Here is a 23,023-nt window from a genome sequence, read left to right on the forward strand (position 1 = left end):
ATAGAATGCAAAGAGCTCTGAACTAGGAGTTAGGAGGCTTACATTTTAATTCGGACTCTGCCATGATTTATGTAATGTTTGAACATAGGGATGGGAAGTGATAAAGGGTGATATTTAAGTGATATCTAACCTCTGTAAGGGGGGACTGACTAAGGTTTAATGCCTTATTTCTATCAGGATTACTGAATTTTAGTGGTGTGTGTTGTTGGTGGGGGACAATGTTATCTAAAATTTTCCCATTTAATTACCATTTTATTTTTATTTAGATTTGCAGATGATTATAAAGTCGCTATTCAACAGACTTACTCTTGGATAAATCAGACTGATACTTCAGATAAAAATGGGTTCTTGGTTCTACCAAAAAATAAGAAACGTTTACGACAGAAAACAGCAGTTCATGTGCTGAATTTTTGGTGCTTAAATCCAGCTGTGGTAAGCTTATCATGCTGTAAATGACAATTCTGTCTTCTTGCTCAATACCAACAATTAAATAAATGTGCTTGACTGTTTTAAAGATGATTTTATGTATCTAATGTTGTTTCCTTTTAGGCCTTTTCAGATATTAATGGCAAGGTTTGGACGATTGTTTTGACATCTGGGACATTATCACCAATGAAATCCTTTTCATCAGAACTTGGTGTTACATTTACTATCCAACTGGAGGCTAATCATGTCATTAATAACTCACAGGTTAGGTTTTTTGTTGTTGTTTTTTTTTTGAAGGCTCTTAGTCTTTTTACCTCAGTATAATTTATAAACAAATTAAAAGGTAACTGAAGTACTGGCAAACAAATCCTGATAGGAAAGTCAACATTTCAGTTTTAGAATAAAGGAAAATTTGTCAGCTACTTGGTAGTGTCAACAAAAGGAAATACGAATAAATAGCATTCCTTCAACCCAGTGAGTAAAAATATACACTTTCAAGGCAAAGACCTTATTGCAATTTCCTTATTTAAATAAGTTTTAAGTTTTTTAATGAAAATGAAAAAGAAAACAAAAATTCAACTTTCTTTTTTTACTGTAGTTCCTAATTGTTTAATTATTTGTGTTTTTCTTTTCCATTAAACTATGGTATATCCTTATTCTAATCTTTACATCCTCATCTTTCCACTGCACCTAGATTAATACCTGGTATTAGTTAGCAAGTGTTCAGCACGTTTGCATATCTGAAATGAATTAAAAATATTCTTATGAATCCTGTGACTTAAGATTTTAATTTTATTATTTATTTATTTATTTATTCGTTTGTTTTTATTTTTGGCTGTGTTGGGTTGTCATTGCTGTCTGTGGGCTTCTCTGGTTGCGGTGAGTGGGGGCTTCTCCGTTGCAGTGCACAGGCTTCTCATTGTCGTGGCTTCTCTTGTTGTGGAGCACGGGCTCTAGGCGCGCAGGCTTCAGTAGTTGTGGCGCACGGGCTTAGTTGCTCTGCGGCATGTGGGATCTTCCCGGGCCAGGGCTCGAACCTGTGTCCCTTGCACTGGCAGGCAGATTCTTAACCACTGCGCCACCAGGGAAGCCCAGATTTTAATTTTTTATAACAATACAATGTAAATGTTACTTTAATTTTCCTAAGAATGTTTGGATTGTCATTTGTCAGTCTGCCTTCTATTTCTTTTTAGGAAGTAATTTAAAGTGGTTAGCTACATGCTTAATACCACCTGTGGGCCTAATACAATTCTAATTCTTTATAAAGAGCTATAGTTTTCAACCAAGAAGTATTTTTGGAAATTACTGGCATTTAGTAGGTGAGAGCCTTGAATGCTAAACTCCTATATAACCAAGGATTTTGCTTTCCAAAATCCAGAATGCTCCTGTATAGAAACATTGCTATAAGCAGTAGCAAAGGAAAAATATATGTTGCACATTTTCAGGATATTTTCCTTAGAGGTTCAAATACATATGGAAAGTTATTAGTAAATTCAGCATATATTTTTTCAAAAGAATGTTATTATAGGTTCTGTGTTCTCAATCTAGTGCACAAAAGCCCGTTTAACCTGTAATGTCGCTAAATAATAATTAACAATAATAATAATGCTAGTTCAGCTGGATTCTGTTATATTTCCCCCAACTTTTAAAAAGTTTATTTTTTATTTTAATTGTGGTAAAAAACATGTCATAAAACTTACCATCTTAACCATTTTTAAATGTATAGTTCAGTTTTGTTAAGTATATTCACGCTGTTGTATATAACCAATCTCTAGAGCTTTTTCATCTAGCAACACTGAAATTCTATTCTTAAACAACAATTCTCCATTCCCCCCTCCTCTCAGCCCCTGGTAACCACCATTCCACTTTTTGTTTTTATGAATTTGACTATTCTAAATACCTCATGTAAGTGGAATCACAAGGTTTTTGTGATTAGTTTATTTCGCTTAACCTGGTGTCTTCAAGTTTCATCCTTGTAACATGAATCAGAATTTCCTTCCTTTTTAAGGCTGAGTAATATTCCAGGTGTGTGTGTGTGTGTGTGTGTGTGTGTGTGTGTGTGTGACATTTTGTTTGTTCATTCATTCCTTGATCACCCCAAATTTTTATTTAAAAAATTATAACTTGAAAAATGGAAAAAATAGTATTAATATAGTGAATATCTTTATATCCTTAACCTAGATTCATCAGTTCTTAACATTTTGCATCTGTATATATATGAGACAAATGAAGAGAAGAGTAATATTGCAAAATGTTGATGATTACATTAATTTTGGTTATGGTATTAGAAAGTAATTTGTAGACATAGTGACACCTTGCCCTTAATTAGTTTAGCATGTTTCTCCTAAGAACAAGTACATAATCTTGCATAACCACAGTATCATGATCATATCCAAGCGATTTAATATTGATACAGTAGAATCTATATTTTTCCAGATATTCCCAATGTATCTTTTTTTTTTGATGATAAATGCATTTCATCATTTATTTAATGTTTAAGCTCTCACACTAGATTTTTACAAGCTGGTGAACACTGACAAATTATTTCTCCCACAGAACTATAACCACATGTTCCAGGACAGTATAAATATATGGTTGAGCTAACGTTAATACTCATCACCATTTTATCTATTACATAATAAAACAAATTGTCAAGTATCCACATATTAAGTTACATAGCTCCAAAGACATAAAACATTAAATGTCTGCTCAATTCATTAGCAGAAACCCACTTTTTTTTTTGGCAAGAGAGGTTGGGAATCACACTTCAAACAAAAATAAGTTGGTAAACAACTTCAGATAAGTTTGAAAAAAAATTATAAGAATTTCAGAAATGTTATGATTAAGAATTGTTTTAGCTACAATAACAAAGTAGCTTTTCTACCTTTTAAAAACATATTTACTAAATTAAAGTACATATTCTACATGTTCTTCACAAGACAAAGGCAACATTTTACTAAAAATACTTAATAGCCCCCTCCCATTCTTTTTTCAGGCCCTCCCTGTAAGTTACACCCCAAAGTGCAAACATTAAAATTAACTGTAAGGCTTTTTTGTCTGGAGGTGTTAAAGACATGTGCTTCTGTACAATGTAGATTTTCTATAACAGCACAAAATGAGTTTTATAGAAAGACATTAAATAATCACTGTAAGACTTGGTTAATTTAAAAAAAGAGCAAATCTCATGTATACTGGTATGAATGTGGAAGATGTAAACATATCGTGAGCAAATAACCTCATAGGCCCTACTTTCTACATTGGAAATGCTGGAAGGAATAAACCACATAAGGTCCAGAGTTTTCATAGTTCCTGGGATTTTAGTTGTATATCATACTAAAAATATACAAGAATTGTGCTGGGTATTTTGGCACCTAGTCTTTCTAAATTTCTTATATATTGATAAGATTCTGGCATGGAAACAGATTTAAAGACATGACTCAGTACTGCATGATTTCAGGAGAGGTCATTTGGTACAAACAATAAGCACATTTTAAATGCTGAACAGAAAGAATCCTTTGCTAAGTGGCTAAGTAGGTTGATCATAACCCAAGCATAGAGGTTGCAATTCTGCCAGGCTTGTGGCTGGTAAAACTGCTTTTCGACACTCCTATGGAAGTTTCATCAGACTTTACCAAGCCAATGTGCTGGCTAACATGTACGACAGATTCCGTCTGTCTAGGTTCCACTTCCAAGCAGTGGCATCAGGCACCCCAGTTTTATTGAATGCAACAGTTGTTTCTATGACCATTGGAGTCTTTGAAGCGCAGCCACATTTTAGGACGATACTTCTCCAAATACAAAAGTTGCTTGCTGTTAAAAGCTCCATGCCGCTTTTGTCTTATGAACTGTACTGCATCTTCATATTTCATTCCAGCTTCAATTAATGCTAGGACGACAAGCAATGGACCTCTCCCAAGGCCTGCAACACAATGAAAGGCAATACAACAACCAGGGTCTTAATGAAACTTAATTTTCACAAGACTTAACCAGTCATCAACCATCTGGTTAGATGGTGGTACACCATCATCAAAAGGCCAATCAAGAACATGGATGCCTTCTTTCTCCAGAAGAGTAGTGTCATAAGTTGCTTCACATACTCTTACTATTGTGGTAACCATACTTCTTAAGTTCCTCTATAAATTTGTTTAAAGTTGCATTAGTTGGATTGTGTGTAATGAGAAATCTCATGTTCTTGTAAGTGACTTCCACGTGAGCTGGGCGGTTCATTCGAGCCATGTTAATTTTGTTAAAAAACACTCAATAGGGTTATGAAAGAATTTTTAAAATTGAATACAGAAATGATGCAAATAAACTGAGTCTACTTCAATATACTCCACTTGAAATTCTCAGTGCTTTCGAGTATGAAGTTGGGAGTAATGGGAAATGAAATGGACCTCCTAACAAGAAGCAGCAATTCTTCAATCCAGTAATACTGAGGCAATAGAAAGGGAGTGCACTGAGGTTTACCCCATCAATGTCAGAACTTTTGTAAAAAATTCTCCGTGGATTTCAATTCAACACTTCTGTGTCAAGGTTAGCCACTCTTATGGGGGCTTCTTGGTGGAGTAGTAATGAATTTCTACAGTTCACTTGTCTGCATAGAGGTTGTGCTATGCCTGGCAGTAGTCTCCAGCCGTTCAGAAACTCCATAAATGTGTGACCAAGAACACCACAGAACTGCCTCTCTCTAGCCTGTTCTCTTGGCGTAGGTTTGGTTATCCCAAGAAACGTCCACTCTTGTAGCTTCACTCTCAGGGCACCGAATGCTCCCAGTGTGTCTTTTATACCTGTTTATTTTTCTTATTCTTGATTCAGGATCCAGTCAAGTATTATACATTGCATTTGGTTTTCAAGTCTCTTTAGTTTTTTTTTTTCTTTCTTATTTTAGACTGAAGTATAGTTGATTTACAGTATTAGTTTCAGGTGTACAACATAGTGATTCAAAGTTTTTATAGATTATAAAAACTCCATTTAAAGTTTATACTCCATTTAAAGTTATAAAATATTGGCTATTATCCCTATGCGGTACAATATATCTTTGTAGCTTATTTATTTTATACATAGTAGTTTGTACCTCTTAATTCCCTACCCCTATCTTGCCCTTCCCCCCACTAGTAACCACTAGTTTGTTCTATTTGGGAATCTTTTCTGTTTTGTTATATTCATTTGTGTTGTATTTTTTAGATTCCACATGTAAGTGATAACATACAGTATTTGTCTTTCTCTGTCTGACTTATTTCACTTAGCCTAATACCCTCCGGGTCCATCCATGTTGTTGCAAATGGCAAGATTTCATTCTTTTTTATGGCTGAGTACTCTTCCATTGTGTGTGTGTGTGTGTGTGTGTGTGTGTGTGTGTGTGTACCACATCTTCTTTATCCATTCATCTGTGATGGACATTTAGGTTGCTTCCATATCTTTAGCTGTTGGAAATAACACTACTATGAATATTGGGGTACATGTATCTTTTCAAATTAGTGTTTTTGTTTTCTTCAGATATACTCCCAGAATTGGAATTGCTGGATCATATGGTAGTTCTGTTTTTAGTTTTTTGAGGAACCTCCATATAGTTTTCCATAGTGGCTGTACCAGTTCATGTCTCTTTAGTCCTTAAAATAGTTTCCTTGCCCTTTTTTTCTGTCTTTCATGACTTTTTTTTTTTTTTTTTTTTTTTTGTGGTAGGCGGGCCTCTCACTGTTGTGGCCTCTCTCATTGCGGAGCACAGGCTCCGGACGCTCAGGCTCAGCGGCTATGGCTCATGGGCCCAGCCGCTCTGCGGCATGTGGGATCTTCCCGGACCGGGGCACGAACCCATGTCCCCTGCATCGGCAGGCGGACTCTCAACCACTGCGCCACCAGGGAAGCCCCATGACATTTTTAAAGAATTCAAGTCACTAGTTGTCCTTAGGAATATTTTATAATCTGGATTTTTCTGATTGTTTTCTCATGATAAGATTCAAGTTAAAGTGTTTGGTAAGAATACTATATAAGTGATATCATTGCTTCCCATTGTATCATATCAAGAAACACATACTATCAGTTTATCTTATTACTAGTTGATCATTTGGTTTAAAGTTGATTAAACTGGTATCCATCAGATGTCATCTTGCAAAATGTACCTCAATCTTGCATATCATTTCCAAATATAAGACTATTACATTTTTCAACAATCTGAAGTGTTTATATTGTCTTTAGAATACTAATAAAATTTGTGCTTTCTGTTAGTCAAATTAACTATACTAAGGCTAGACCTATGTAAATGTAGAGGAATTGCACATAACTGTAAAATTTGGTGGGTCTGATTTTCTGATTATAGATCTTTGAGCATCAGGGAATTTGTGAAACAGTAGTTCCTGTCATAATTGAATCTTAGAGACTTAACTATAGCAGACGTACCAGCCCTCATCTCTTATTTTGGATTCATTTCTGATTTATTCATTTCATTTGTTCCTATCATCTAACAAAATGTTGTTACCTGCTTAATTTTGTAAAGCTATTGAGGAAATACATAAATATAACCTGTTTTTCTTTCATCCTAAGAGAATTCAGTGGTCTGCCTAAAGTAAAACTTTCATAAATTAAATCTATATATAATTAATTAAAGGTAATAGGAAAAAAACCCAACAATCTAAAAGTAAATTTTCTCTAAACTCATTGCTTGATCTTTTTTTGACATACACATAATTAAGGCTCCCAAATTAAATGCTTATTAGCCTGCCTCATTTAAGCATAACTCTAATACTGACATATTTATATTCTAGGTTTGGGTTGGTACCATCGGGTCAGGCCCCAAGGGTCGCAATCTCTGTGCTACCTTCCAGCACACGGAAACATTTGAGTTCCAGGATGAAGTGGGAGCAGTTGTGTTATCTGTGTGCCAGACTGTGAGCCAAGGAATTTTGTGTTTCCTGCCATCTTACAAGGTAGAGGAATATTTATTTTTTCTTTTGCCTTTAAAAGATCATGTGGCATAACTACCACAAGCAACAGGGGAATTACAGTTTCCTAAACTTCATATATTATTTTACTTGTTTACTAAGATGCTGCCTGATTGTTCTACCACTGTTTTACTTGAAAGTCTAAAAGACTAAAGGTCTTCAAACAGTGTTAGTTATATAAGAGAGCTATTTTTGTATATGTGGTCTTTATTCTTAGGGGCAGGTTGATATTTTCATGATTAAAGGAAAAAACATTTTCACTTTGATAAATTACACTTTTTGAATGTTTCAGTAATCTGAATAAGACTTTCTTTGTTGAACATCTTTTTTTTTTTTTGGAGTATAATTGCTTTACAATGTTCTGTTAGTTTCTGCTGTACAATGAAGAGAATCAGCTATATGTATACATATATCCCCTCCCTCTTTGACCTCCCTCCCACCCACTTCCCCCCATCCCACCCATCTGGGTCATCACAGAGCATGGAGTTGAGCTCCCTGTGCTATACCAGAGGTTCTCACTAGCTATCTATTAGGTTGGCCCAACCCAATATTTTACGCCTGGTAGTGTATTTATGTCAAACCTAGTCTCCCAATTCGTCCCACCCTCGCTTTCCCTCCCTGTGTCCACATGTCCATTCTCTACGTTTACATCTCTATTCCTGCCCTCGAACTAGGTTCATCTGTACCATTTTCCTAGATTCCACATACATGCATTAATATATGATATTTGTTTTTCTCTTTCTGACTTACTTCACTCTGTATGACAAACTCTAGGTCCATACACATCTCTACAAATGACCCAGTTTCGTTCCTTTTTATGACTGAGTAATATTCCATTATATATATGTACCACATCTTCTTTATCCATTCATTTGTCAATGGAAATTTAAGTTGTTTCCTTGTCTTGGCTATTGTAAACAGTGCTGCAGTGAACATTGGGATACAAGTGACTTTTTGAATTATGTTCTTGATTACGCTAAATTAACACTGAATTTCTATGATAAACCCCACTTGGTCATGATGTATTATCATTTTGTATATTGCTAAATTCTATTTGCTAATATTTTCCTAAAGATTTTGGTTTCTGGGCTTCCCTGGTGGCGCAGTGGTTGAGGGTCCGCCTGCCGATGCAGGGGACACGGGTTCGTGCCCCAGTCCGGGAAGGTCCCACATGCCGCGGAGCAGCTGGACCTGTGAGCCATGGCCACTGAGCCTGCACGTCCGGAGCCTGTGCTCCACAGTAGGAGAGGCCACAGCAGTGAGAGGCCCACGTACCTCAAAAAAAAAAAAAAAAAAAGTCTGTTCTGCTAGTCTGTGCCTTTTTAGAGTTTTTACTCCATTTAAATTTAACGTAATTATTCATAAGGTAATTTTTACATCTGCCACTTTGCTGTTTGTTTTCTGTATGTTATCTTTCCCTCCATTCCTCCATTACTTCCTTCTTTTCTGTTAGATATATATTTTCTAGTGTGCCATTTACATTTTTCTAGTGTGCTCTTTTAATTTCATTAGCATTTCTTTTACTATATATTTTGAGTTATTTATTTTCTTAATGGTTGTCCTGGGAATTACAATAAACAATTTATACAATGTAGTTTGAATTGATACTAACTTAGTTTCAATAGTATGTTAAAACTTAGATCTTCTATAGCTATAGTATGTCCCACTTTCTTTGTGCTATCGTTGTTGCAGAGCACAGTAAAATTGTGCAGAGCACAATAAAAATTACATATTTATACATTGTATGCCTATCAAAACAGATTTATAATTATTGCTTTATGCATTTGTCTTTTAAATGAGACAGGAGACAAAAAGTTACAAATAAAAAATATATTTATACTGCCTTTTTTTATTTACGTATGTTGTTACTTTTACCAGTACTCTAATTCTTCCTGTAGCTTTCAGTTACTGTCTAGAGTCTCTAAACACTCATTCTTAAATAGAGTCTGCCTTGCACCTCTCTCAGTTGTAATCCATTGTCATCATGGAGCCCTTTTGATCTGATGGTAAGGTATTGGGAAAGGCAAAGCATCCTCTAATTCTTTGATTAAGTCTCAGTCCTTTAGTGGGCCTGTGTCCTTGGGCTATAACCTTCACATGTGTTTCTCAGCTCTTTATTCATCTCCTTAGATGAGTCAGGAAGTCTAGAGGGAGCTGAAGTTTGGATAATTTTCCTTTTCCCCAATTTTGGATAAGGCTGTGGCAAAGTCTTCTTCCTTACTGGGAGATTGGCCTTTGTTATGGGGAATGCCTAGAGTATATTTCAAAATGGTTGTGTTTCCCCCTCTTCCTGCCAGGAAAAGGAGGGTTTTTCTTAGCTCTTTACTGTGATAACTTTGTGGGGGATGTTCCTGGAGGCAGTATCTACAAAATATGGGGGCCCCCTAGGGATGTGGCCCATAGGAGTTTCTCACTATTACACTAGTATACACTGTGCCTCCAGCAATTAATCCAAATTATCATTTAAGCATTCCTACCAATTTATGGTTTTAGTGTCTTCTGCTCCCAGTAGCAGTTCTGGACTGTGATTCTCTGTATTCACTACCTCTCCAGATTTTAGGATAGCAGTTTGCCTTATGACCTCAGTTCTCTGATGTGTCCAAGTCATTGATTTTCAGTTTGTTTAGCTTTTTTCTTGGTGTAAGATGGGTATGATGACTTCTGAGTTCTTTACGTATTGGAGCTGAAAGCGGAAGTCCTAATTTTATCTTTAAAAATGTATTTTCAACTGAGTTTCAGAATGTAGATATAATTTACTTAAACGATAGAACCAACACATTGTAATAGCCTTTGTCTGTACCACTGTCAACTCTTACACATTACAGTGCCTAGAGTCATTGAATGTCATCTCTTTTGCATCTTGAAGGGGTTAGACGTTGGACATGCAGAAGACATGAGAGCTTACATTAGAATTTATTTCGGGGGAAATTTGGGACATACAAATTTAAGTTTTCAAATCACACATTGCAGTGGTAAATCATTTTTTCCTGTATGTCTAGATAATTACAATCCATGATTTACTCAAAACTTTACTTTTTTACTGAGAGAAATGAAATGAATTTCCTTTCATTATAAACTGCAGCATTTGTATAAGGATAAAAATGAGAAAGTTGTTGTTCTAGATTCCCCTCACACACACACACACACACCTTTCAGAGCCTTCTAAAGTTACTAAATATTGTAATAGTTTCATGAAGAATACCATTCCTCCACTAAGATAAATTTGATTTTGACTCTATTGTCATTTAACTAGTGGCACCACTGCTTTAGAACTCTCTGAGAGATCATTTTTATGGGTACAAGAGTTTTTAAACTCTTTTTATGGATAGAGAAGTTTCCATTAAATCATTTTGAAAAGAGACTCTCTGGTGCCAAAGTAGCAACTTGGATCTTTTTATTTGTACATTGCAGACTGTGATTTTCTTTTACATCTTGGAGTAAAAACTATTTTCCCTGAGGGGACATTTTGCATTCACCACTCATTGTCAGATAAGGAATAAAAGCAAAATGTTTCAGTCTCTATTTACAATTTTTATAAATATTGTTTAATATTAAGCTTGTAAGTTGAGAAATTTGCAGTGCTACTAGTTTGACGTTTCTCATTTTTAAGCTGTACTGCATTTAATTTAAAGGAGAAACCAAATTGTTCCACGTAAAACATTTTTCTTTTTTCTTGTTTAGACACTTGAAGTTTCGGTAGATTGTGGATTTGCCTTATTTTAAGTGATGAACTGAGCCTTTTTAAGGAATTTTTTCCACTGTGTTAAATAAAAGGAATCTTGATGGTGTTGAAGCCTTTGGGATGGTGATAAGGAGGTTGTACATCTCTGAGAAGTGAGGAGTACTTAAGAACTTCTGCTCTTTTTTATTCACTCATTTGTTTATTCCTTCATTAATGTATTCATTTGACAAACATTTATTGGGCACATACTACATTCTGGGTAGAGAATTCAAATGACTTGGCCAAGGTCAGATGTTTAATTGGTGAATGTACATGCCTTAGAACTCTTGATTTTCTAGTCCAATGCTGTCTTCGTAATAGTATTTCTAGAGTTGGATATTTGAAATATAGTTATCTGATAAAATTAATTTGATCCATTACTTTTTGTTTAGAACAATATGCACATGTGTACAAATACCTGCATATTGGTATATTTCATAATTTATATTTGCTTTGCACATTTGGCTTTGCTTGTGAGCTAAACTGTTATTGTTAGGAAGAGAGATACAAGAGGTACTCTGAAGGAATAGGTTGAAAAGCTGCTTTAATGAGTAAGTGATCAAATATTCTGAAAAATAGAGTAATTGGAAAGTAGCTATTTAAATAACCATTTTTTTGCTTTGTTTTGTTTTATATGCATGTATAGAGTCATGTATACCCTTCCTCTATAAATAACATGCATACATCTGGCTCCAAAAAAGCCTTATAAAAATGTATTGGTTATATGTATAACTGATTCACTTTGCTGTACACCCGAAACTAACACAACATTGTAAACAACTATACTTCAATAAAAAATTTTAAATATATATTTATTGGTTATAATTTTTAAGTGAACAATCTAGGGAGAATAAGAGAAGTTAAGATTAAACTAGAGTCAAGGATGGCCATGTCACAGTTTGGCAAAGGATCAAGTAATACATCTGTATTCATTCTAACTGCTTGTGCATCCCTCACTCCCCAACATTGGTTCTAAACTGTATTTTCCTTGGATAAAAGCATAGAGAAAGCACCTTTGGGGGAATAACAGGCAAATTGGTTAAATTTAACTTATGATTAATTTACTACACATTTCCATATTAAAGCAACTTATTTGAACTTGATGTGAGCTAGACAAAGTTGGAGGCTCCAGGTATTCATCTTGGTTACAGTCTTTTAATATCCATCTATAGTTAATCTTTGTAAAAGAGACCAATGGATTTTTCCTTGTGGCTGATACTCTCAGATTGGCAGCTTTTGAATTTAGGTGATTTGGGTATCATCAGTTGGGAAATTACCTTGATGCAATGGATACCCCTAAATACGCTCATCAGACAGGCTATCCCAAAGGTGATGAGACAGAGAAGCTAACAGACAAATTAAGATTCTTGAATCACAAAGTTTATTTAAATAAATTTCAAACACGTACTTAGAAGTAAAAGGAAAGAGTTGAGGGTAAGTTAACACATTTAGGAGAGGATACAAGTGGGTGGAAGGACCACATTACCTAAATCCTGGGTTATGCAGTTTTCATATGTCTTGTCTTTCATTCTCTGCCACATCAGCATTTTTTGCTGATACTGTAGCTACAAAGACTAGAAATGAGTTTGAGCAACTTGGCTCAGTAGATGGAAAGTGCTCAAGGCTAATGACACAGTCGTACTTTATTAAAGAAAAGCAGGGGCAGGTGTACTTGGCCACAGCTCCAGCCTACCAGTTAGCCTACCGAGCAACTATCGCTTTTATTTGCCTTTCTTGGGGAAGGGGATACATGGGGCCAGGATGGGTATCAACAATGGGTGGCTGACTTAAGATTTCATGAATAATTGAGTGTTTCATATGCCTCAGATATATTTGGTATATCTTGACTATTTATTGCTTCATGTATATATAGCATATCTTGAACACTTAGTGTCTACTTGATCTAACCACCCCTTTCCATCTATGTTCATACATATGTACTGTACTTATTTTATCTGTTTAACATGTCTTATACATTTCCAACTTCTATCTGTGGTTTAAACATCTTACGAGTTTCACATATCCATTTGGTTTCTTGTCTTTTATAATAGAATTGAATATTCTCAAATACTACAACAAATACAAATTACAGATGTGAATTCTCTAAGTTTCTTGCCTTCAATTTTAAGGTGCCAGATTCTCAAGGGTTACCACGTTTTAAAACTCTTTCAGAAAAAAATATGGCATTTTCTATAGGACATAGTAAATGAATAGTTAGAGCCCATACCAATGCATTGGTATTTGCCTTGGTACAAAGTACTATTTTTGAAGAGTTTTTAGAAATAACATTTGCCTCAGTTACCTGGTTTTTAGATAATGTTAGCTTGAAGATGGTATAACTAGGAAATCATGGTAACATAACAGATCATAAAGGGAAAAATATCATCAAGGAAAAAAATCTACAGATAGCAGCTTAATGTAGAAAAGTCTATTGATTATGTAATTTTTTAAAAAATAGAGTTTATTTTTTTAAGAGCAGTTTTAGGTTCACAGCAAAATTGAGTGATCAGTACAGAGAATTTTTGTTCTAGTCTCACACATGCATAGCCTAGGACATTATCGATACTCCTCACCAAAATGGTACATTTATTATACCGATGACCTTATATTGACACATCATTATCACCTGAAGTCCATAGTTTAAATTCGGGTTGCTCTTGGTATTATATATTCTATAATACTTATAGAATGAGTTTTTATAAATGTGTAGTGACATGTTTCCACCATTATAGTATCATACAGAGTAGTTTCACTGCCCTAAAAATGTTCTGTGCTCTTCCTGTTCATTCCTCCCTCCCCCTAACCCTTAGCAATCACTGGTCTTTTTACTGACTTCATAGTTTTGCCTTTTCCAGAATGTGATATAGTTGGAATCATATAATAAGTAGTCTTCTCAGATTAGCTTCTTTCACTTAGCTGTATGCATTTAAGTTTCCTCCCTGTCTTTTCATGGCCTGAATAGCTCATTTCTTTTTAGTGTGGAATACTATTCCATTGTCTGGATGTACCAGTTTATCCATTTACCTACTGAAGGCTTTGGCAGTTATGAATAAAGCTGCTGTAAACATCTGTGTGTAGGTTTTTATGTGGATGTAAGTTTTCAGTTCATTTGGGTAAATATCAAGGAGCATAACTGCTGGATCATATGGTAAGTGTATGTTTGGTTTTATAGGAAACTGTGAAATTGTCTTTCAGTGTCTGTACTATTTTGTATTCCCACCACATCCTTGTCAGCATTTGGTGTTGTCAGTGTTTTAGATTTTGGTGATTTTAATAAGTGTGTAGTGCTACCTTGTTAGTTTTTGTTTGTTTGTTTGTTTGTGGTATGCGGGCCTCTCACTGTTGTGGCCTCTCCCATTGCGGAGCACAGGCTCTGGACGCGCAGGCTTAGCAGCCATGGCTCACGGGCCCAGCTGCTCCGCGGCATGTGGGATCTTCCCGGACCGGGGCATGAACCCGTGTCCCCTGCATTGGCAGGCAGACTCTCAACCGCTGCACCACCAGGGAAGCCCTACCTTGTTTTTTTTTGATTTGCAATTCCCTGCTGACCTAAAATGTGGAACATCTTTTCATATACTTATTGGCCATCTGTATACTTCTTTGGTGAGGTGACTGTTCAAATCTTTGGCCCATTTTTCAATTGGATTGTTTTCTTATTGTTGAATTTTAGGAGTTCTTTATATATTTTGGATAATAGTTCTTTATCAGATGTGTTTTTTTCCCAGATGTGTATTTTCTCCCAATCTGTGGCTTGTTTTCTCATTCACTTATTAAATACTATTTCTACTGTTAGCTTTGGTTTGGTCCTCATCTCTAAATTAAATTATTCTTAACTGATCTTTCTCCCTTCAATCTTTCCCTCACCAGTTTTTCCCCCATATTGATCATCATATTACTCTCCTTTTTAACCCTCAGTAAACCAGTAAAAAGTCATCAACATTTCTCATTTTTCTTTTTTATATTTTAAGTAATTATAGGAATAATTTATAGAAGTAAGAAAAAAAGAATAGTAAAAACAAAAGCCAACATTATTAGAAGCTAAAGAGGTTAGACATAAACTCTCTTTGTAGCAAGTAAATTTTGGTGTATTAATATAAAAACATCAAAGAGTAATGTCAGGTGTCTTTAGAAACAATGAGATGGGAAGAGACAGTCCATGTTGCTGTCACAAAATATTGTCATGAAGCCCTTCCTGCTGAATAATTCACTGCATGAGAATACCATTGTTTCTTCTTGTCCTTAGATGTGTATTGATCACATATCAATTCTTGAATCTGAGAAGTTTTGTGCAGTATATTGTTATCTGAAGATTCATAGTCTGAGATTTCACTTACACCATCCAATTTCACCATTGTCACTAGAATTGGAGTGTTGCTCTGACTCTTTTGTCTTCTTATTCATCTAATAATTATGATAAATCTTCCTTTGTTGATTTCCTTTTCTTTGCTATTGTGGACATAAATGAAAAATTTTCAGTTCTCAACACTTCAGTGAAAGCTAAAAACAGCTTACAAATATGGTGTCCTCAGTTTTCTTTTCTACTTTCTGGAAAGATGATGCAATACTTTGAACAATACTGTAAGAAGAAAGAATGGCAGATAATTATTGCATCATCCTAGGTGACTCCATCATTCTTCTCTTATTTTTTTAGTTTTTTTAGAATTATTAGGAATAATTTGATCATTAATAATGGGTAATGATGAAATTATTTGTAGGATATTGAAACAGCTGAATGTTTCAAGATGTAGGAAAAGTAATGTCAGTAAGATCCCATAATATTTCTTAGAATTATAGAAGAGTTCAGTTAACCCATATGGTAATTGCAAGATACAGTAGGTTTTATCCTATTTTATTAAAGTACATTTTGTCTTGGTTTTTTTTGGAAGTGTGCTAAGAGAAAAAAGTGATGAAATATCTTTACAAATAGTTAGAAATGTTCAGAAATGAAAAATGGATCCATTGGACCCAAATGGTATACCAAGGGTTAAAAACCTTTAATAATTCCCAGTTTGCTTTTCTTTAATAAACTTACTTACTTACTTACTTACTTACTTATTTATGACTGTGTTGGGTCTTCGTTGCTGTGCACGGGCTTTCTCTAGTTGCGGTGAGCGGGGGCTACTCTTTGTTTCAGTGCATGGGCTTCTCATTGTCGTGGCTTGTCTTGTTGTGGAGCACAGGCTCTAGGCGCACAGGCTTCAGTAGTTGTGGCACGTGGGCTCAGTAGTTGTGGCTTGCAGGCTCTAGAGCTCAGGCTCAGTAGTTGTGGCACATGGGCTTAGTTGCTCTGCGGCATGTGGGATCTTACCAGGCCAGGGCTCGAACCCATGTCCCTTGCATTGACAGGCAGATTCTTAACCACTGCGCCACCAGGGAAGGCGCCCCCCAACCCAGTTTTCTAAAAGAAAATCCTTTACATTTCCTGGAAGCCTTGGTTATTTTTCAGCCTTATGCCTAGCGCTCCCCCATCCTATATATACCCCTTTTTAAGGCATATTGTATTATTATGAGTGCTTTCAGCTGCCGTGTATTTTCATACCTACGTAAAAGTGGTAGGCAGAGTTCTAAGATGGCCCCCCACGATTCTTGGCCCCTGGTGTACACACTCCTTCCCTCATTTATTCAGTCAAATACTAATCTAGGTACTGTGAAGGGATTTTGCAAATGAAATTAGTCGACTTTAAAATAGGGAGATTATTTAGCTGTCTCTTATATAATCATATGAAGCCTTTAAAAGCAGAGAGTTTTCTGAAGCTGGTTGCAGAAGAGAGTGTCAGAGGTATGACATCTAGCTGGTCTGGAAGAAAGCAGCATCCATGTTGAACTGACTGGTGGGAGGGTGGGGCACATAGCAAGGAATTGCAGGTGGTCTCTATGAGCTGAGAGCAGTCCCAGCCAACGACTAGCAGAAAAATGGGAGCAATTGTCCTACAGCCAGTAGGACATAAATTCTGCCAATAACCAGTGACCTTGGAAAAGAACCCCAAGTCCCAGATAACAACTGTAGCCCTGGCCAACAACTTAATTTTAGCCCAGTGAGACCCTGAGCAGAGAATCCAGTCTGTTTTGCTATGCCTGGACTTCTGACCTACAGAAACTGAGATAATAAAATGGGTGTTGTTTTTATGCTGCAGCATGGATGAACCTGGAGGACATTATGCTAAGTGAAATTAGCCAATCACAAAAAGACAAACACTGTATGATTCCATTTGTGTGAGAGATCTAGAGTAGTCAAATTCATAGAGACCGAATGTAGAAGGGAAGTTGCCAGGGGCTGGGGGAAGAAGGGAGTTGTTTAATGGATATGGTTTCAGTTTTGCAAGATGAATAGAGTTTTGGAAATTGGTTGTACAATAATGTGAATATACTTAACACTACTGAACTATACACTTAAACATGGTTAAGATGGCAAATTTTATGTTATGTATATTTCACCAAAATTTTAAAAATAATTTCAAAAAGTGGGTCTTGTTTTAAGTCACTAGATTTGTGGCTAATTTGTCATGCAGCAATAGTGTTCATAGTGTTGTGTCTGCTTGAAATCCACTCTCTGACTTTTTTATTATCCAGAAATTTTATACTCTACCCAGCTCAAAGGTTTACTCTGTTAAACCATCCTTAACCCTCAGGAAAAGTTAGTCCCTCTTTCCTCTGCCTAACCGTATACATCTATAATAGCGCTCACCACATCGTATTTTAAGCATTTTTCTTTTAGGTCTTCTTCACTAAGTTGTGAAGTGGTGTTTTTTCCAAAGCATTTCACCTTCCAGTTTTATAACGACAGGTTTACAACAGATTCAGGTTGGCAATACCTGAAAGTAGTAGGTTTTAGGAAACATTGTACTGGTTGCTTATTACTCATTTTCTTTTCTCAGCCTGGATTCTACCTTAGATTCTAATAGTGCGGGAACACTGACCTTGTTTGGTTTACTTTAATTATTAGCCTTTTAACGAAGGGATAGAAAATGAGTTGCTTCCCCACCCCCACACACACTTTTAAACTACAATCAATCTACTCAGGTAAGAAATGAAACATATAAATGAATTTGTGTGAATAAATTTATTGATTCAGATTTCAGCCAACATTTATTAAGCCAACAGTTCTTGACTCTAAAGTAGCAAAACTGGTTAAATACATACTTTTTAACCAGATGGTTACTTCAGACATTGATGAACCATGTTGATCAATCAACAGAAATTCAGAATTCATGTTTTAAAGAGTTAAGAATTTGTTCCGTGCATGAATAGCTATTGGGTTCTTAATATCTTCTTTTCAAGGGATTTCAACAAAGTAGGTGAGGAAATGTATGAGTTATTTCTGAAATTCAGTTTGTTTGAAAATTTTTACAATGTAAGTATTGTATATTTTTATTAAAATATATCAATAAATGACTCCAAATAAGCATATCAGTATCAGTAGTGCAGCTCTAACATTTTCATAGTCCTCATTCTTATAACAGATTTGTGAGAGGGAATATTCCTTGTCAGAGACTGTATGACCTTTCATTTCCATATAGATAGCCAACAACTACAAGTGATCTTACTTTCACTTCAGGACAGCATTCCTCCATATTATTCTTCCTAGTATATTACTGACTGCATGTATGTTCACTGAATGTTTGATCCTGAGCTATAACCCAGCCTCTTGAGATATCACCAAATAGTTAAAGTATAGGAAATTGTTTCAATAGAAATTAATATTTTTGGTTTTCTCATATTTTAGATATGAATACAGCAAGAATTAAGGATGTACCCATTTTTCCTTTAAAATGTTATAAAATACACTACCACTTATTTTCCATTTTTATTACTATTTAAAAGGAACTGTATATCAGGTGCCAAAATTTATACATATGGATACATATCAACTGAATAAAAGAAAGTAGGTATTTCTTAAATATTAGTACCTCATGAAATGAATGTGAAGAATCATCTTCAGATGGAAAAGTATGACGGGTTTTACCTATGAAATAAGTTATGTGAAAAAGTTTACAAAAGATGGTAGTCTGTTTAGGCAGCCTATTAAAAGCATTAAGACTTGAGTACTGGCTATTAAAGTGAGTAAATGGCAATATTATAAAGTTAAACACATGCTAAAAAACATTTTCCAGAGGACCAGGATTGTAACAATACCATTAATGAGGGCAAAGAGGTCTTAATGCAGTTTGCACTTTCTAAAGTTTCAAAAAGAGGCTTTGAGTTAGTGCATTATTAATGTACTGAACATCTGGAACTGTGTAAAACCTATAGACATTGAGCAAATGCAGGATTTCCCCACTAGGTTGCATTCTAACTTACTGCCTCCCTAGTGAGAAACTGGTTTTAAGAAGTTTTTAAATGACAATATCCAGATAAGGCATAAACATTCCAAGGTGTCTTTTAATTTTTGAGATCTGACTCAAAAAAAAATTTCTGAAGTTATCAAATCTAAGTGATGTGAACATCAGTTAGTAGATTAAATCATCTGATCACTATATGTAGGCTAGTCTCTCTGTATATGAATAGTATTTGCTCTTTATGAGCTAAATAAACTATTTTATAACAGATACCTCACACTTTTCATATATGTAAATCTTAAAACCTGAGAGATGGTTCTGTGTCAGTGTACTTTCTTCAAGTTATTTGATTTTTAGGTGCCTAGTTGGGATACTTAAGAAAATTTTAGAAGTTGAGATATGTGTGTGTGTGGTTTTTTTGTATGAATTTTCTGGCAAGGGGGAAGTAATTAAGATGTATAGATGTGCAATTTGAGTGTCACCTGTAATGAGAATGGAAAAGCTATAGACCTAAATTTTTTTTTTTACTTAAAACTGAGAATTTGCCACAGACCATTTTCACCAAAATAATCAGTATGTTTTTGCTGTAGAGCTATACTCTAGATTTGCATGTAGCCCTTGTATAATCCTGAACAGAAGGCTTTAAGTTACTTTAAAAAAATCTTCACTGAAACAGTTAAACACATTGTGTTCTGTGGGAATGTTGTCTCATAGTTACCAAATTCCCCTACCCCTTTTTCACAGTGTTCCTTGTACCTCCATACCTGAACTAAAACCTGGATGTACCCAGAGGACATGTCATTTTCTTGTCAACCCTTTCATGTTGTGACCACTTTTTTCTCTCTAGTACCTCAGGTTTGGTATCCTATTTACTCTCCATTGCTCTTTCTAAACCTTAACCTCTCCACCTTTTTCTGAAGGAAGGAAGGAAAGAAAGAAGGAAAAAGAGAGAGAGAAACTCGCAAAAAAAAAAAAAAGCTCTGGGCTCTGAGCTCATGTCTTTTAATCATGTCATTCTTTCCCCTTCATCTTTACTGACATCTTACAAATCACATGAATACTCTTCTTTTATTAAGGACTTTGGCACCGGATTTTACAGGGTTTTTTTTTTTTTCCTCCTTACTCCCCTCTCTGACCTTCCATTCTTTTGACTCTCTGACCTTCCATTCTTTTGAATCTTCCTTTTTTATTCATTTATTAAATTAGTTCAAATATTTGTTGCCTACTTTCTATGTGTCAAGGTACTGTTCTAGGTACTGGACAGTCAGCAGTGAGCAAAACAAACAAAAATCATTGTCCTTATGGAAGTTATATTCCAGGGGTGAGAGACAGAAAATAAACCAGACACATAGAAAGGTACTTATATATTAGATGGTGTCATGGACTCAATGTTTATGTCCCCCTCCCCCCAAATTCATACATTGAAACCCTAACCCCCAGTGTGGCTGTGTTTGGAAATGGGGTCTCTAAGGAAATAATTAAAGTTAAATGAGGTCATAAGGGTGGGGCCCTGATCTGATAACTTTAGTGTTCCTATAAGAAGACATACTAGAAATCTTGCTGTCTTCCCACAACATGAGCACAGAGGGAAAGGTGTGTGAGGATTCAGTGAGGTGACCATCAGCAAGCCTGAATGAGAGTCTCACCAGGAAATGAATCAGCCAGCACCTTGATCTTCGACCTCCCGGTGTCCAGAACTGTGAAAAGTAAATTTCTGTTTAAGCCACCCCATCTGTGCTGTATTTTTTTCCAACTTTATTGAGATATTATTGATATATATGTAAGTTTAAGGTGTACAATGTGATGAGTTGATACGTGCATATATTGTGAAACGATTATGTGGGGTTTTGTTTGTTTGTGTTTGCTTTTTACTAGTTTTTGTTTTTTCTAATGGTAGTCTGAATGGACTAGTACGGATAATGGTAAATGCTGTATAGAAAAATGATGCAAAGAAGAGGGAAATGAGACTGCTGGGGGAGTGGATAGAGGTAGTTTCAAATTTTAATTGGATGGTTCTGGAAGGCCTGTCAGAGAAGGTGACATTGAGTAAAGGCCTATGAGGGAAGAATATTCAGACAGAGGGAACCTTATGGTAGGAGAGTGTCTGGTTTGTTTGACCAACAGGAAGGCTACCTGGGCTGAAGCAGAGTAGGGGTGGGGTGAGAGGTGTAGCAGAACATGAGGTCAGAGAAGTAGCTATGGTAAAATCATGCCACAGTAGGGATTTGGATTTTATTCTAATGCAATAGGAAGCCATTGGAGGCTTTAGACTTAATTTTAAAAGGATTGTGCTGGCTGCTATATGGAAATGGACTGTAGAGAGTACAAGAAGCAGCACATGACTGTGTAGGAGTTGACTGTAATAACTCATGTGAGAGACGGTGGTGGCCTGGACCACTGTGGTAGCGGTGTTTGGAGTCTAGGTATCCTTTGAAAGTAGTGCTGGCAGGAATTGCTGATGGATTGGATGTGCAGTGTGATAGAAAGAGAGGAAGTTAAGATTTTCTTGCTGGGCTTTTTTCTTTATCTGTACTCTACTGCTGGTCAGTCTCATCTCTGTTCATTCTTTTAGTTCTGTCTATTTGTCTTGGTTTCCCAGTTTATAATTCACTTCTGACGTTTCCTCTTTAAGTACCATAGTCAAGAGAAAAAACACCTTTTTTGTGTCTCCTCTACTCTCAGTAATCTACTGCAACACAGCTTCACTTCTGATACCTGAGGTGTGGATTTCCATACATTAAGCAGTTCTGTGACACCAGCTGGGTGTCCTACATTTTAACTCAGTCATGACAATATCAACCTAGAGCACAGCATCAGATACCAGAGGTTAAGAGCTTCATCCCACAAGGCTGCCCTTACTTCAGACACCAATCTCATGTCCAGGTTGTTACCTTTGTGTCTGACTGACTGGCTATAAGTTAGAAGTTCCCACAACTCCCTTCTCAAGTTCAATTAATTTACTAGAGTGGTTCACAGAACTCAGAGAAACATTGACTTACATTTACCAGTTTAATATAAAGGATATTATAAAAGATATAGATGAACAGCCAGATGAAGTATATAGGGTGAGGTCCGGAAGGGTCCCGAGCACAGGAGCTTCTGTCCCTGTGGAACTGGGGTATACTACCCTCTGGCATGTGGTTGCATTCACCAACCCAGAAGCTCTCTGAGCTCTGTTCTTTTTGGGTTTTATGCAGGCTTCATTACATAGGCACAATTGGTTAAATCATTGGCCATTGGCAGTTGACTCAACCTCTAGCCCCTTTCCCCTCCCTGGAGGTTGGGGGTGGGGTTGAAAATTTCATATGGTTGGTTCCTGAAAAGGGTTCCCAACTCTGTTCCAACCTGTGCAACGTCTGTGTGTGTGTGTGTGTGTGTGTGTGTGTGTGTGTGTGTGTGTGTGTGTGTGTGAGCTTCCCTACATCAACAAGCAATTCTTGGATGCCGGCAGGATGTCCAAGATTCAACTCAATTCTGACACTATCTACCCAGAGATAGAATCAGATTCCACAGGTTAAGGGCTCATTCCCACAAGACCACCCTCTACTTCAGACACTAGTTGCAAGCCCAGGTTGTTACCTATACTTCTGACAGACTGGCTGTAAACCAGAGGTTCCCACGACCCACTCCTTAGGTTCAGTTAATTTGCTGGAACAGCTCAC

The 23,023-nt window shown here is 36.1% G+C and overlaps 1 protein-coding gene and 1 pseudogene across 6 annotated transcripts in view; one reads left to right on the forward strand and one right to left on the reverse strand.

Moving 5' to 3' along the window:
• BRIP1 (BRCA1 interacting DNA helicase 1) overlaps positions 1-23,023 on the forward strand; it is a 187,126-nt gene that overhangs the window by 93,757 nt on the left and 70,346 nt on the right. For all 5 annotated transcript variants that reach the window (XR_014014065.1, XM_081220416.1, XM_081220413.1 and 2 more), the window contains 3 exons: positions 267-432; positions 550-690; positions 7,188-7,349. Coding sequence is in view for 4 of the 5 variants with exons in the window: in XM_081220416.1 (XP_081076542.1) it covers positions 267-432; positions 550-690; positions 7,188-7,349 (469 nt within the window). In the remaining variant the exon portion in view is untranslated. The remainder of the gene's footprint in view (positions 1-266; positions 433-549; positions 691-7,187; positions 7,350-23,023) is intronic.
• LOC308606901 (protein tyrosine phosphatase type IVA 1-like) lies at positions 4,104-4,662 on the reverse strand (annotated as a pseudogene). Its single transcript has one exon. The product of its transcript is annotated as a protein tyrosine phosphatase type IVA 1-like (transcript).

The sequence above is a fragment of the Mesoplodon bidens genome (assembly GCF_964165515.1).
Source record: "Mesoplodon bidens genome assembly, chromosome: 19".
NCBI lineage: Eukaryota > Metazoa > Chordata > Mammalia > Artiodactyla > Ziphiidae > Mesoplodon > Mesoplodon bidens.